The 17,562-nt window shown below is 39.6% G+C and overlaps 2 protein-coding genes across 2 annotated transcripts in view; one reads left to right on the top strand and one right to left on the bottom strand.

Annotated features, from left to right (window-relative positions):
• Nucleotides 1-17,562, top strand: part of LOC133570631 (uncharacterized) — a 682,377-nt gene that overhangs the window by 402,011 nt on the left and 262,804 nt on the right. The window lies entirely within an intron of this gene.
• Nucleotides 2,897-10,928, bottom strand: LOC133570499 (uncharacterized). Its single transcript, XM_061923176.2, has 2 exons — nucleotides 10,901-10,928; nucleotides 2,897-5,161 (listed from the first exon to the last, which is right to left on the bottom strand). Exons 1-2 carry the CDS (start codon nucleotides 10,926-10,928, stop codon nucleotides 3,024-3,026), a joined length of 2,166 nt encoding a protein of 721 aa, XP_061779160.2. The 3' UTR covers nucleotides 2,897-3,023.

The raw sequence follows: 17,562 nt of genomic DNA, 5'->3' as shown, positions 1-17,562 counted from the left end.
GACACAACTACAAAGTCGATCATGGAACTGCGGCCTAGGGTGCCCTGGTGCCAAGTACACATATGGACACCCTTATGTTTGAACATGGTGTTTGTTATGGACAATCTGTGACGAGCACAAATGTCCAATAACAAAATACCACTCGGGTTCAGATCCGGGCGGCCATTCTTCCCAATCACGCCTCTCCAGGTTTCACTGTCGTTGCCAACATGAGCATTGAAGTCCCCCAGTAGGACAAGGGAATCACCCGGGGGAGCACTTTCCAGTACTCCCTCGAGTGTATCCAAAAAGGGTGGGTACTCTGAACTGCCGTTTGGTGCGTAAGCACAAACAACAGTCAGGACCCGTCCCCCCACCCGAAGGCGGAGGGAAGCTACACTCTCGTCCACTGGGTTGAACTCCAACGTGCAGGCTTTGAGCCGGGGGGCAACAAGAATTGCTACCCCAGCCCGTTGCCTCTCACTGCTTGCAACGCCAGTGTGGAAGAGAGTCCAGCCCCTCTCGAGAGAACTGGTTCCACAGCCCTTGCTGTGCGTCGAAGTGAGTCCGACTATATCCAGCCGGAACTTCTCCACCTAGGGTACTAGTTCAGGCTCCTTCCCCCACAGTGAAGTGACATTCCACTTCCCAAGAGCCAGCTTATGTAGTCGAGGATCGGACCGCCAAGTGCCCTGCCTTTGGCTGCCGCCCAGCTCACAACACACCTGACCTTTATGGCCCCTGCTATGGGTGGTGAGCCCATTGGAGGGGGGACCCATGTTGCCTCTTCGGGCTGTGCCCGGCCGGGCCCCATGGGGACAGGCCCGGCCACCAGATGCTTGCATCGTGCCCCAACTCCGGGCCTTGCTCCAGAGGGGGGCCCCAGTGATATTGGAGTCTCGGTTTTTGCATTTCCATAGAAGTCTTCGGGTCTTCAAATTTTTTATTAATTAATTGTTTTTTATTTATTTATTTGATAATATTATTATTACTTTAGTTTGTGTTGTTTTTTTGGCTATTTTTCTCTTTTTGTGGGGTCGATGGGTGTCATCGTTGGGATATAAACAAAAATAATATTTTGACCTTTAGGGCAGACAATAGATGTATGATGTATGCAAACATGATGTAATGGAAAAGAAGGTCTGATGCTGGATGTCAATAAAAAATTAAAAAATAGATATTTTGTAAGTAAAAAATGTATCTAAATGAAGTAAGAGTAGTTGTATTGATAGAAGTAGTTCTCACTTCTCTCATGGGGACTGTAGCCTCCACATAAAAGACAACAATCCTGCCTTCCAGTCATAGTGTGCTGACATGACACTAGATTGCTTATCCCTCATTATCCAGGGTGTCAATCTTGGCTCAGCTCATTTCTGAGAGTCCATTTGTCACATCTGGTGACACCAGGCCGTGCCTTATGTTTGCCTTTTGTTACTGTTTTACTTCCTGTCCTGTGCTTTTATTTTGGTGGCTCTTCCGGTTTTGTTGGTGTTTTCCTGTGGCTGCTTCACTTCTGTCCCCGAGCATTTCCCCTCACCTGTTTTCTGTTTGCAATCAAGACTATTTAAATTGATCTTTTTGCTACCTTCGTTGTCGGGACATTATTCTTTGTTCACGGGTGACCATCGACTATACTTTTTGACGCCAATCTCTAGTACGCACGTACTTTGTGGACGCCATCTGCTCCACATTTCCTGTGAGTGTTTTGCTGGGTTTCAGCAGATTGTTTTGTTTTCTTCAGAGTTCCCTGTTGCTCTCTGTTTGTGTTCTTTTATCAATAAATATCCCTTTTTTTTACTGCACGGTGCCACCTCCTTCATCTCCATTTTAAACATCACTAAAGGTTTTTATGTAGCATTCCCAATTTCAACTTTTTAGTGAATTCTTCTGAAATTTCCACTGTCATGTTACTCTTTATAGTTAATTAATTAGTATATTAAGAAAATATTTACTGGGTCCTGCTGCCAGTTCACTTTTTGTGGTGTCATTTTGTTACCTGTTAAGGAAAGTATTTAATCTTAAATATATGAATAATCCTCCATATTGACAGCCATAGGGATTTATTTATTCAGCAGAGCATTAAAACTTGGATTTGACAAAAAGTAAACACAAATGCTGTCTTCTTCGCTGATAAAACATGATAGCAACATGCATCTGCTAGCTCATGATCGCCCCCACTTCTCAGTGTGGCGAGTTGGAGTACTACAAGAAGCACTCTAATACAGTGCTTAAATCTGTAGTTTTAGTCTTATCAAGGAATAATGAGGTCACACTTATATTAAAACATTAATGCTGAGGTTTCGTCCAGTATTGGACCGGTGATGATGATGATGATAATGAAGAAGATGTATCTGTGCAAGTGAACAATTGGATCCACAAGGGACAACAACCCTTTCCACAGACTACACACACACATCAGAAACATAAATGTTAGAAGCCTACAACAATATATGTGAAGAAGACTTTAGGATTAAAAGTGAAGATGTGAGGTGAAATAAGTACAAATGCAGCAATAAAAACAAGCAACTCCACTCACGATGGCTCTAAAGTTCAGTGAGTGTTGCTAACTTCAGCATTTTTCTTCTTTGTTGATGTTTTGCAGTAGTTAACATCCATGATGTAACAATGCTGCTAATCTACCAGAGTCCACATTTTGTTAACCATTTTATTCATTCATACTTTTAATTGGATAATAACATCAATAAAATACAATGGAAAAAATGTGTGAAAAAAAACAAATGAAAATAATAAGATGTCCTCTCTTCAAAGATGAAAAATAGAATAAAATAGTAGCTACATATATAACATTCAATACATGCACACAACTTATAAAGTAGCTACAGGACAACATATAAGACTAGAAGATGAGAAGCACTACATACAACATCAAATATACATTCTATTAAACATGCTGTGTTTTTAAACTACATTTAGCACAATCACTGTTTAAGTGTTTTTACATCCCTGCAGCTTCCATGACTGTTACACACTTGTGTCTACTGACCTGATACTTATACCTGAACATCTTATCACACACAGTGCAACTAAACGGTTTCTCCAGTGTGTGTTCTCATGTGTGTGGTCATGCGTTCCTTTCTGGAGAAACTCTTCTTACAAACAGAGCAAGTAAAAGGTTTCTCACCTGTGTGTGTTCTAATGTGCAATATAATTTTCTTCTTAGTGTTGAATCGTTTAGCACAAGCTGAACAAGCAAAAGGTTTCTCTCCAGTGTGTGTTCTCATGTGTAAGGTCATTTGTTGCTTCCTGGAGAAACTCTTCTTACAAACAGAGCAAGTAAAAGGTTTCTCACTTGTGTGTGTTCTCATGTGTAATATCATGTCATTCTTATTGTTGAATCTTTTAGTGCAAGCTGAGCAAGCAAAAGGTTTCTCTCCAGTGTGTGTTCTCATGTGTGTGGTCATGTTACCCTTTTGGAAGAAATTCTTCTTACAAACAGAGCAAGTAAAAGGTTTCTCTCCAGTGTGTGTTCTCATGTGTGTGGTCATGTCACCCTTTCTGAAGAAACTCTTCTTACAAACTGAGCAAGCAAAAGGTTTCTCTCCAGTGTGTGTTCTCATGTGTGTGGTCATGCATTCCTTTCTGGAGAAACTCTTCTTACAAACAGAGCAAGTAAAAGGTTTCTCACCTGTGTGTGTTCTCATGTGTAATGTCATGTCATTCTTAGTATTGAATCTTTTAACACAAGCTGAGCAAGCAAAAGGTTTCTCTCCAGTGTGTGTTCTCATGTGTGTGGTCATGATTTTCTTGCTGGAGAAACTCTTCTTACAAACAGAGCAAGTAAATGGTTTCTCACCTGTGTGTGTTCTCATGTGCAATATCATTTCCTTCTTAGTGTTGAACATTTTAGCACAAGCTGAGCAAGCAAAAGGTTTCTCTCCAGTGTGTGTTCTCATGTGTAAGGTCATTTGATGCTTCCTGGAGAAACTCTTCTTACAAACAGAGCAAGTAAAAGGTTTCTCACCTGTGTGTGTTCTCATGTGCAATATAATTTCATGCTTAGTGTTGAATCTTTTAGCACAAGTTGAGCAAGCAAAAGGTTTCTCTCCAGTGTGTGTACTCATGTGTGTGGTCATGCATTCCTTTCTGGAGAAACTCTTCTTACAAACAGAGCAAGTAAAAGGTTTCTCACCTGTGTGTTTTCTCATGTGTAATGTCAAGTCATGCTTAGTGTTGAATCTTTTAGCACAAGCTGAGCAAGCAAAAGGTTTCTCTCCAGTGTGTGTTCTCATGTGTGTGGTCATGATTTGCTTGCTAGAGAAACTCTTCTTACAAACAGAGCAAGTAAAAGGTTTCTCACCTGTGTGTGTTCCCATGTGCAATATAATTTCCTTCTTAGTGTTGAACATTTTAGCACAAGCTGAGAAAGCAAAAGGTTTCTCTCCAGTGTGTGTTCTCATGTGTATGGTCATTTGTTGCTTTCTGGAGAAACTCTTCTTACAAACAGAGCAAGTAAAAGGTTTCTCACTTGTGTGTGTTCTCATGTGTAATATCATGTCATTCTTAGTGTTGAATCTTTTAGTGCAAGCTGAGCAAGCAAAAGGTTTCTCTCCAGTGTGTGTCCTCTTGTGTCTGATCATGTTACTCTTATTGGAGAAACTATTCTTACAAACAGAGCAAGTAAAGGGTTTCTCTCTAGTGTGTGTTCTCATGTGTGTGGTCATGTTTTGCTTTATGGAGAAACTCTTCTTACAAACAGAGCAAGTAAAAGGTTTCTTTCCAGTATGGATTTTCACGTGTCTTGTAAAATTACTTTTCCGTCTAAATGATTTCCCACATTCAGAGCAGTCAAAGTGTTTGTTGTTAGTGTGATGTCTCGTATCACCTTTAGAGTCATTTTTACTCTCCAAAGGTTTTTGGATGTGGTCACTGTGATCAGAAGAGTGTGACATCATGTGGTCCATGTCTGACAGTGGAGCAAAGATGCTGTCTGGTTCTGACTTGATATCTTCACAATGCTCTCCATCAGCTTCTGTGATGTGTTGACTTACAAGCTCCGCCCCTCTGTTCTCCTCACTTTGACTGTGATGAAGCTGTAAGGACTGAGCTTCATCTTCATCATGAAGCTGCTCCTCTTTAATGTGGGAGGGGGCCTGTAGCTCCTTCTGTCCCACACTGGTGTGCCACTCCTCTTCATGACTCCCCGCTGACACCCGCTGGACGTCTGCAGAACAAATGAGGTGTTACTGTATTGAAGTTTGCAGTATTCAAACTATTGACATGTGAGCTAGGCCAAATAGACAGTGATGGGCAAGCTACCTGGACAATGTAGTAAGCTAAGCTACAAGTTACTCTCAATTAAATGGAGCTAAGCTATCCTCAGAGAATTGGAGCACGCTACACTACAAGCTACACTGCAAAAGTAGCTTGCCACATCAAATATATATATATATATATATATATATATATATATATATATATATATATTGGCCCACATGTATAATATCAATGTTTATGTTGTCCATGGAAAGAAGTTAGTAAGAAGCAAAAGAAAAACAACCAACCATGGATGACAAAAGGACTGAAAAATGCTTGTCACAAAAAAAAGACATTATATGGAATATTAATAACACAGACATCTATAGAGGCAGAAAATAAGTATAATAAATATAAAAACAAGCTAATTGGTATACTAGGAACATGTAAGAAGGAATACTACAGACAATTATTAAAGAAGAACAGAAAAATATTAAAGTTCAATGATTTGGTAAAATTGCAAACAGCTAAAATGATGTACAAAGCAAACTATAACCTGCTACCAAAGAATGTACAACAATTCTTCTCAACTAAAGAGGAGAAATATAACCTTAGAGGAAAATGTAATTTAAAACATTTGTATGCACGTACAACACTTAGAACCTTTAGTATATCAGTATGTGGAATTAAATGACGGAATGGATTGAGTAAATAAGTGAAACATTGTACTGATATGATCCACTTTAAGAGGTTGTTCAAATTAAAAGTGCTTACAAAGTACAAAGAAGAAGAATTATGAGAAATACTTTCAACCTTATTGAAATGAAGATATTCTTCATCTCAGTATGTTAATAATGACTGACTTTATTAATTATATATTACAAAACTGTTGTATTACTCATTCACGGATGTCATTTTACTATAAAAAGGTAAGTAAATGATGTATACATTTGTAAACGCTCTGAATTGGGAAAGGGGTAAGATTAAATAAGCTCTGCTTTTTCCTACTCCTATTCGGACATGAATGTAAAGTGAAATGATATGAAAGTGTGTGATGTATTATGCTGTAAGTGTGTTCATGTTCCAAATCAACTCCTACTCAGTGGCCTAGTGGTTAGAGTGTCCGCCCTGAGATCGGTAGGTTGTGAGTTCAAACCCCGGCCGAGTCATACCAAAGACTATAAAAATGGGACCCATTACCTCCCTGCTTGGCACTCAGCATCAAGGGTTGGAATTGGGGGTTAAATCACCAAAATGATTCCCGGGCGCGGCCACCGCTGCTGCCCACTGCTCCCCTCACCTCCCAGGGGGTGATCAAGGGTGATGGGTCAAATGCAGAGAATAATCTCGCCACACCTAGTGTGTGTGTGTGACAATCATTGGTACTTTAACTTTAACTTTAACTTTAACTAAAGAAAGAAAGAAAGAATGTAACTGAGAGTGTACAAATGGACCCAGCTGGAGACACCTTACAACTACCTCTAGGGCTCCCCGCACTCCACTGTATGCATTCATGTATTTCTACCCTTCTTGAGACATGAAGAAGGAAAAGTATCTTCCATATGAGGTGTGCACAAGTGATGACATAAATCATGGTCCCAATAACATTGCATCTAATACTAGAGTATGTGAACATTGCTCCAAAGTCAGGATTTTTTGTTGAATTTAATGTGCATAAAAAATGAACATTGACAGGTGCAAAGGCAGCAATATATGATAAAACAAGACGGCAGCTAAAGAAGGACTTCCCTATTCATCCCCCTCTGGTCAACATATGAAATAACAAGTGTGAGTATGAAATTGAAATGTGCCTCCTTTGGCCAAAATGTATAAAATAAATATGTATATAGAGACATACTGTAATAACTTGAAGTAAATAATGAAGATTAAAAACCAATTACAAACAAAACATTTAAAACAAAACTTATTAAAATTAACTAAAAGCTTAACTTTTTTATATTTGCATAGTATATATGTATATATTAATGTTGTAAATACACATCTTTATATATCTAGAAAGGGTGGTCCTAAAGAGGTAGGCACTGTCACATCTAATAGAGAGCCAAATACTAGAGTCTGTGAACATTGCTCCAAAGTCAAGATTTGTTGTTGATTTAATGTGCATACAAAAGTGAACATTGACAGGTGCAAAGGCAGCAATATATGATAAAACAAGACAGCAGCTAAAGAAGGACTTCCCTATTCATCCCCAAAAAACCTGCCAGGTGAGCAGCTGATTTGACCACTTCTGGTGCTGACGTAAGACAACCTGCGTCACATATGTTTATTTGAATGAAATAAGTTTATTTCCATCATATAATCAACCATCAACCATTCTGTGTGACCAGTTTAACAGTACAGATGATACATATTTAACAATCATACACATTTACACACAAAAAGAAAAGAAAAAGAATGACGGAAAAAGGAATAGGCTGAAGCCAAAGCTTATATTTGGGGGGATTACCCCCAATACTTCTTAGACGGAAACACAAATAATGACAACATGAAGGAAGTAGTTGAAAGCTTCAATAATTACTTTGTAAATATTGGAAGAAAGGATTCCAGACCCAGTTTCAATTGAGGACTATAATGATACCATAGAGCCAAATCCCAACTCCATGTTCCTCAGTAATGTGACACAGGAGGAAATAGTTATAATCCTGTAATCTAAGACTTCAACTGATTGTAATGGAATTGATATGGAAACCATAAAAAAGGTTCTAGAAGAGATCTCAGGACCATTCATGTATATTAGTAACCTATCATTTCAAATACCCAAACTAAATGAAATTAGCTAAAGTTGCACCAATTTATAAGACTGGAGACAAACACCAATTTACAAATTATAGACCTGTTTCTTTACTTCCACAGTTTTCTAAAATCATTGAAAAAGTGTCCAATAACAGATTAGAGAGTTTCACAAACAAACATAGAATACTAGAAGAGAAGCAATATGGATACACAGCTAATATTTCAACTTTGATGGCTTTCATTGAAATGACAGAAGAAATGAGCAATGCAATAGATAGTAAAAAATGTTCAGCAGCAGTGTTGTTGGATCCAACTAAAGCATTTGACACAATTAATCACAATATTTTCATCAAAAAACTAGAAGGATATGGCATCAGAGGGTTGGTCTTAAACTGGATAAGAAGTTATTTAACCAACAGGAATACGTGAAGCTAGGCCAACACACTTCTACAACACTAAATATATCCTGTGGTGTACCTCAGGGATCAATACTAGGACCTCAATTATTCAATCTCTATATAAATGACATTTGTAAAGTTACAAAAGATTTAAAGTTAGTATTATTTGCAGATGATACAACAGTGTTTTGTTCAGGAGAGAACACACAGAAGATAATACAAATAATAACAGAAGAAATGAACACATTAAAAAGATGCTTTGACAATATTTGAATCTCAGTAAAAGTACAATAATGCTATTTGGTAACAGTAGAAGAGAAAGTCAAACACAAACACAAATAGACGGAATAGAAATTGAAAGAGTAAATGAAACCACATGTCTAGGTATAATAATTGATGAATAATCACTTCATATTCTCTACTGCTCACTAGTGTTACATATCTGACTTACTGTGTAGAAATATGGGAAATAACTACAAAAGTACACTTCATTCATTAACTGTGTTACAAAAAAGATCAGTTATAATAATACATCATGTTGGATATAGAGCTTGTATGCATGCATGTGTGATGTATCATGTTGTATGCATGCATGTGTGATGCATCATGTTGTATGCATGCATGTGTGATGTATCATGTTGTATGCATGCATGTGTGATGTATCATGTTGTATGCATGCATGTGTGATGTATCATGTTGTATGCATGCATGTGTGATGTATCATGTTGTATGCATGCATGTGTGATGTATCATGTTGTATGCATACATGTGTGATGTATCATGTTGTATGCATACATGTGTGATGTATCATGTTGTATGCATGCATGTGTGATGTATCATGTTGTATGCATGCATGTGTGATGTATCATGTTGTATGCATGCATGTGTGATGTATCATGTTGTATGCATGCATGTGTGATGTATCATGTTGTATGCATGCATGTGTGATGTATCATGTTGTATGCATGCATGTGTGATGTATCATGTTGTATGCATACATGTGTGATGTATCATGTTGTATGCATGCATGTGTGATGTATCATGTTGTATGCATGCATGTGTGATGTATCATGTTGTATGCATACATGTGTGATGTATCATGTTGTATGCATGCATGTGTGATGTATCATGTTGTATGCATGCATGTGTGATGTATCATGTTGTATGCATACATGTGTGATGTATCATGTTGTATGCATGCATGTGTGATGTATCATGTTGTATGCTTGCATGTTCCAAATAAACTCAACTCAACTAACACTTGGTGGACATTCAAGCCACAAAATGCAAATGGAGTATTGTTGGTGTATTTTGGATGGTTATAGAGGACCTCCCATTGGCTCCATTGCAAGTGGACTTTTATTTACATTTATGAGTTAGAATTAGGGCTGGGTGATATATGGAATATACTGGATATATTGTGGGTTTGTCTCTGTGCGATATAGAAAATGACTATATGGTGATATTGGAGTATACGTTCTCACACAGTTGCTTTTAGCTGCAGGCATTACACTACAGGCTCTTCTCACTCTTTCTTGTCTCTCCTTCTCACAGAGACATAAAACAAGCGCACCTTCTTACATACGTCACATACTGTCACGTGTGCAACGTCATACGCTCTCACAGAGCAGACAGGTAGCGGCATGGTAACGTTAGCTGTGGTGCTAGTGGTAATACGAGAGAAAGAAGGTGCCAATCTGGTAACAAATGAAGGAATAATTCATTCCCAAGACAAACAGCAGGGGGTCCATCGTCTGGCGGTGGTTTGGCTTCAAGCGGGTAGATGGTGAACAAGTATACGGCAAAAGTGTTGCTACAAAAAGTAGCAGCACTGCTAATGTAGCATCATTTGAAAAGTCACCCGCTAGAGAATGAAGAGTGCTTGAAACTCCGCATGTCAACATCTCCGTTTGGTGCCACACCCACAAAATGCCCAAGCAACCATTTCCACATCAACACCGTATGAAACAAATAGTCAACAACAGAAGGAGATAACGTCCGCAGGAACCTACCACATAGTGAAGGACATACACTATTTGATTTCCTATTATGCAGCTCATTTTTATTTGACACATATTGAAATATCTTGTGTGACATCATGCACCAACGTGCACTTTATTTGTTTTAAACTACTGTAGTGGCATTCTGTACAAAAAGTGCACTTTAATTTAGTGTTGTTTTAATATGTGATATGTGACTATGTGACTTGTAAAAATGTAAAAAGAGCTCAGCAGCGCATGCACTTTTTGCGTCGGACGAAAAGAGCACCCCCCCATTCTCAGCACATTCTACAGAGGCACTATAGAGAGCCTGCTGACCAACAGCATCTCTGTCTGGACTGGAGCCTGCAATGCCACAGACTGGAAGTCTCTCCAGAGAGTGGTGAGGACGGCGGAAAAGATCATCAGGACTCCTCTTCCTCCTATTCAGGAGATCGCAAAAAGCCGCTGCCTGACCAGGGCTCAGAAAATCTGCAAAGACTCCTCCCACCCCCACCAAGGACTGTTTTCACTGCTGGACTCTAGAAAGAGGTTCCGCAGCCTCCGAAGCAGAACCTCCAGGTTCTGAAACAGCTTCTTCCATCAGGCCGTAAGACTCTTGAACGCATCATAATTAAATTATCCCCTTAACATAAGTCCACTCCCCGTGGACGGATGTGAAAAAGTGCAATATGTTTATCTGTACAGTAATCTATTTATTTATTTATATATGCACCGTATTGCTTTTTTATCCTGCACTACCATGAGCTTATGTAACGAAATTTCGTTCTTATCTGTGCTGTAAAGTTCACATTTGAATGACAATAAAAAGGAAGTCTAAGTCTAAGTCCACGTCTAAATATGTCATCTTAGTGACATCATGCACAAAAGTGCACTAATAGCTTGTTTTAAAATGTCTCTGACAATCTTGCACTTTCTGTTTTGAAATGACATGAATGTTTGTGCCACTGCTTAATAACTCTTTAATAAGTACACTTTTGCTAAATTGACTTAGTTGTGATTTCCCTCTCTGTATGAAAGTTTAAAAGTAGCATATATTAATGCAGTATGAAGAAGAATGTTTTAATGTAGACACATAGAATCATCATACTGCTGTCATTATATGCATCAAGTGTTCATTCAAGGCTAAGGCAAAATATCCACATATATATGGTGTATCGTGACATGGCCTAAACATATCCACATATATATGGTGTATCGTGACATGGACTAAACATATCCACATATATATGGTGTATCATGACATGGACTAAACATATCCACATATATATGGTGTATCGTGACGTGGACTAAACATATCCACATATATATGGTGTATGGTGACATGGCCTAAACATATCCACATATACAGGTAAAAGCCAGTAAATTAGAATATTTTGAAAAACTTGATTTATTTCAGTAATTGCATTCAAAAGGTGTAACTTGTACATTATATTTATTCATTGCACACAGACTGATGCATTCAAATGTTTATTTCATTTAATTTTGATGATTTGAAGTGGCAACAAATGAAAATCCAAAATTCCGTGTGTCACAAAATTAGAATATTACTTAAGGCTAATACAAAAAAGGGATTTTTAGAAATGTTGGCCAACTGAAAAGTATGAAAATGAAAAATATGAGCATGTACAATACTCAATACTTGGTTGGAGCTCCTTTTGCCTCAATTACTGCGTTAATGCGGCGTGGCATGGAGTCGATGAGTTTCTGGCACTGCTCAGGTGTTATGAGAGCCCAGGTTGCTCTGATAGTGGCCTTCAACTCTTCTGCGTTTTTTGGGTCTGGCATTCTGCATCTTCCTTTTCACAATACCCCACAGATTTTCTATGGGGCTAAGGTCAGGGGAGTTGGCAGGCCAATTTAGAACAGAAATACCATGGTCCGTAAACCAGGCACGGGTAGATTTTGCGCTGTGTGCAGGCGCCAAGTCCTGTTGGAACTTGAAATCTCCATCTCCATAGAGCAGGTCAGCAGCAGGAAGCATGAAGTGCTCTAAAACTTGCTGGTAGACGGCTGCGTTGACCCTGGATCTCAGGAAACAGAGTGGACCGACACCAGCAGATGACATGGCACCCCAAACCATCACTGATGGTGGAAACTTTACACTAGACTTCAGGCAACGTGGATCCTGTGCCTCTCCTGTCTTCCTCCAGACTCTGGGTCCTCGATTTCCAAAGGAAATGCAAAATTTGCATGGTTGGGTGATGGTTTGGGGTGCCATGTCATCTGCTGGTGTCGGTCCACTCTGTTTCCTGAGATCCAGGGTCAACGCAGCCGTCTACCAGCAAGTTTTAGAGCACTTCATGCTTCCTGCTGCTGACCTGCTCTATGGAGATGGAGATTTCAAGTTCCAACAGGACTTGGCGCCTGCACACAGCGCAAAATCTACCCGTGCCTGGTTTACGGACCATGGTATTTCTGTTCTAAATTGGCCCGCCAACTCCCCTGACCTTAGCCCCATAGAAAATCTGTGGGGTATTGTGAAAAGGAAGATGCAGAATGCCAGACCCAAAAACGCAGAAGAGTTGAAGGCCACTATCAGAGCAACCTGGGCTCTCATAACACCTGAGCAGTGCCAGAAACTCATCGACTCCATGCCACGCCGCATTAACGCAGTAATTGAGACAAAAGGAGCTCCAACCAAGTATTGAGTATTGTACATGCTCATATTTTTCATTTTCATACTTTTCAGTTGGCCAACATTTCTAAAAATCCCTTTTTTGTATTAGCCTTAAGTAATATTCTAATTTTGTGACACACGGAATTTTGGATTTTCATTTGTTGCCACTTCAAATCATCAAAATTAAATGAAATAAACATTTGAATGCATCAGTCTGTGTGCAATGAATAAATATAATGTACAAGTTACACCTTTTGAATGCAATTACTGAAATAAATCAAGTTTTTCAAAATATTCTAATTTACTGGCTTTTACCTGTATATGGTGTATCGTGACATGGCCTAAACACATCCACATATATATGGTGTATGGTGACATGGCCTAAACATATCCACATATATATGGTGCATCGTGACATGGCCTAAACATATCCACATATATATGGTGTATGGTGACATGGCCTAAACATATCCACATATATATGGTGTATAGTGACATGGCCTAAACATATCCACATATATATGGTGTATTGTGACATGGACTAAACATATCCACATATATATGGTGTATAGTGACATGGCCTAAACATATCCACATATATACGGTGTATCGTGACATGGACTAAACATATCCACATATATATGGTGTATAGTGACATGGCCTAAACATATCCACATATATATGGTGTATTGTGACATGGACTAAACATATCCACATATATATGGTGCATCGTGACATGGCCTAAACACATCCACATATATATGGTGTATCGTGACATGGCCTAAACATATCCACATATATATGGTGTATCGTGACATGGACTAAACATATCCACATATATATGGTGTATCGTGACATGGACTAAACATATCCACATATATATGGTGTATGGTGACATGGCCTAAACATGTCCACATATATATGGTGTATCGTGACATGGACTAAACATATCCACATATATATGGTGTATCGTGACATGGCCTAAACATATCCACATATATATGGTGTATCGTGACATGGCCTAAACACATCCACATATATATGGTGTATCGTGACATGGCCTAAACATATCCACATATACATGGTGTATCGTGACATGGCCTAAACACATCCACATATATATGGTGCATCGTGACATGGCTAAACATATCCACATATATATGGTGTATCGTGACATGGACTAAACATATCCACATATATATGGTGTATTGTGACATGGACTAAACATATCCACATATATATGGTGTATCGTGACATGGACTAAACATATCCACATATATATGGTGTATCGTGACATGGACTAAACATATCCACATATATATGGTGTATCGTGACATGGCCTAAACACATCCACATATATATGGTGTATCGTGACATGGCCTAAACATATCCACATATATATGGTGTATTGTGACATGGACTAAACATATCCACATATATATGGTGTATGGTGACATGGCCTAAACATGTCCACATATATATGGTGTATCGTGACATGGACTAAACATATCCACATATATATGGTGTATCGTGACATGACCTAAACATATCCACATATATATGGTGTATCGTGACATGGCCTAAACATATCCACATATATATGGTGTATCGTGACATGACCTAAACATATCCACATATATATGGTATATCGTGACATGGCCTAAACACATCCACATATATATGGTGTATCGTGACATGGCCTAAACATATCCACATATATATGGTGTATCGTGACATGGACTAAACATATCCACATATATATGGTGTATCGTGACATGGCCTAAACATATCCACATACCGTATTTTCCGCACTATAAGGCGCACCTAAAAACCACAAATTTTCTCAAAAGCTGACAGTGCGCCTTATAACCCGGTGCGCTTTATATATGGATTAATATTAAGATTCATTTTCATAAAGTTTCGGTCTCGCAACTTCGGTAAACAGCCGCCATCTTTTTTCCCGGTAGAACAGGAAGCGCTTCTTCTTCTACGCAAGCAACCGCCAAGGTAAGCACCCGCCCCCATAGAACAGGAAGCGCTTCTTCTTCTACTGTAAGCAACCACCCGCCCGCGTAGAAGAAGAAAAAGCGCGCGGATATTACCGTACGTTTCATTTCCTTTGTGTGTTTACATCTGTAAAGACCACAAAATGGCTCCTACTAAGCGACAGGGATCCGGTTCATGAAAAGACGCAATCTCTCCATCCGCACACGGATTACTATTTCACAGCAACTGATATTCCTGTGAACCGCACTGTGGATACAAAGGGAGCACGTACGGTGAATATTCGCACCACAGGGAATGAGAAGTCATCCTTCACTGTGGTTCTAGCTTGCCATGCTAATGGCCAGAAACTTCCACCCATGGTGATATTCAAAAGGAAGACCTTGCCAAAAGAGACCTTTCCAGCCGGCGTCATCATAAAAGCTAACTCGAAGGGATGGATGAAGAAAAGATGAGCGAGTGGTTAAGGTAAGTTTAAGTTTACGCGAAGAGGCCGGGTGGCTTTTTTCACGCTGCTCCGTCCATGTTGATATACGATTCCATGCGCGCCCACATCACGCTGGTTTTAATATATTATTAAAGTTTGACTGACCTATCTGACTGTTTTCTTTGACATTCCTTTAGCGCAGTTAGATGCGGCTTACAACACGGGGCGGCTTATAGGTGGACAAAGTTTTGAAATATGCCGTTCATTGAAGGCGCGGCTTATAACCCAGGGCGCCTTATGGTGCGGAAAATACGGTATATATGGTGTATCGTGACATGGACTAAACATATCCACATATATATGGTGTATCGTGACATGGCCTAAACATATCCACATATATATGGTGTATCGTGACATGGACTAAACATATCCACATATACAAACCCCGTTTCCATATGAGTTGGGAAATTGTGTTAGATGTAAATATAAACGGAATACAATGATTTGCAAATCATTTTCAACCCATATTCAATTGAATGCACTACAAAGATAACATATTTGATGTTCAAACTAATAACTTTATTTTTTTTTTGCAAACAATAATAAACTTAGAAGTTCATGGCTGCAACACATGCCAAATTAGTTGGGAAAGGGCATGTTCACCACTGTGTTACATCACCTTTTCTTTTAACAACACTCAAACGATTGGGAACTGAGGAAACTAATTGTTGAAGCTTTGAAAGTGGAATTATTTCCCATTCTTGTTTTATGTAGAGCTTCAGTCGTTCAACAGTCCGGGGTCTCCGCTGTCGTATCTTACGCTTCTTAATGCGCCACACATTTTCGATTGCAGACAGGTCTGGACTGCAGGCGGACCAGGAAATTACCCACACTCTTTTTTTTTTACGAAACCACGCTGTTGTAACACGTGCTGAATGTGGCTTGGCATTGTCTTGCTGAAATAAGCAGGGGCGTCTATGAAAAAGACGGCGCTTAGATGGCAGCATATGTTGTTCCAAAACCTGTATGTACCTTTCAGCATTAATGGTGCCTTCACATATGTGTAATTTACCCATGCCTTGGGCACTAATACACCCCCATACCATCACAGATGCTGGCTTTTGAACTTTGTGTCGATAACAGTCTGAATGGTTCGCTTCCCCTTTGGTCCGGATGACACGATGTCGAATATTTCAGAAAACAATTTCAAATGTGGACTCGTCAGACCACAGAACACTTTTCCACTTTGCATCAGTCCATCTTAGATAATCTCGGGCCCAGAGAAGCCGGCGGCGTTTCTGGATGTTGTTGATAAATAAGGGAATAGGCCTTTATTTATAAAAAAGGGACGGCGTGGCGCAGTGGAAGAGTGGCCGTGCGCGACCCGAGGGTCCCTGGTTCAATCCCCACCTAGTACCAACCTCGTCATGTCCGTTGTGTCCTGAGCAAGACACTTCACCCTTGCTCCTGATGGGTGCTGGTTAGCGCCTTGCATGGCAGCTCCCTCCATCAGTGTGTGAATGTGTGTGTGAATGGGTAAATGTGGAAGTAGTGTCAAAGCGCTTTGAGTACCGTATTTTCCGCACCATTAGCCGCACCTAAAAACCACAAATTTACTCAAAAGCTGACAGTGCGGCTTTTAACCCGGTGCGCTTTATATATGGATTAATATTAAGATTCATTTTCATAAAGTTTCGATCTCGCAACTTAGGTAAACAGCCGCCATCTTTTTTCCCGGTAGAACAGGAAGCGCTTCTTCTTCTACGCAAGCAACCGCCAAGGTAAGCACCCGCCCCCATAGAACAGGAAGCGCTTCTTCTTCTACTGTAAGCTACCACCCGCCCCCCGAAGAAGAAGAAGCGCGCGGATTTTCGTTTCATTTCCTTTGTGTGTTTACATCTGTAAAGACCAGACTACAAAATGGCTCCTACTAAGCGACACGCGTATAACGCAGAATTTAAACTTAAGGCAATAAGTCATGCCGAAGAACACGGAAATAGAGCAGCAGCAAGAGAATATAACATAAATGAATCAATGGTGCGTAGGTGGAGGAAGCAAGAAGATGACCTGCGCCAGGTAAAGAAGACAAAACAGAGTTTCCGAGGGAACAAAGCAAGATGGCAACTGTTGGAGGACAAACTCGAACAGTGGGTTGTTGAGCAGAGA

The sequence above is a fragment of the Nerophis lumbriciformis genome, linkage group LG28 (assembly GCF_033978685.3).
Source record: "Nerophis lumbriciformis linkage group LG28, RoL_Nlum_v2.1, whole genome shotgun sequence".
In the NCBI taxonomy this organism is placed as follows: Eukaryota; Metazoa; Chordata; class Actinopteri; order Syngnathiformes; family Syngnathidae; genus Nerophis; species Nerophis lumbriciformis.
Note: the sequence above shows the minus strand (reverse complement) of the source record. Positions and strands in the feature narration are given on the sequence as shown.

Bases quoted from the DNA above. Each gene is read 5' to 3' on its own strand.
- LOC133570499 (XM_061923176.2), bottom strand. From the start codon at position 10,928: ATGGAAGAAGCTGTTTCAGAACCTGGAG. The intron at 5,162-10,900 runs GTTCTGCTTCGG...TTTGTTCTGCAG, and splicing joins AGCTGTTTCAGAACCTGGAG to ACGTCCAGCGGGTGTCAGCG.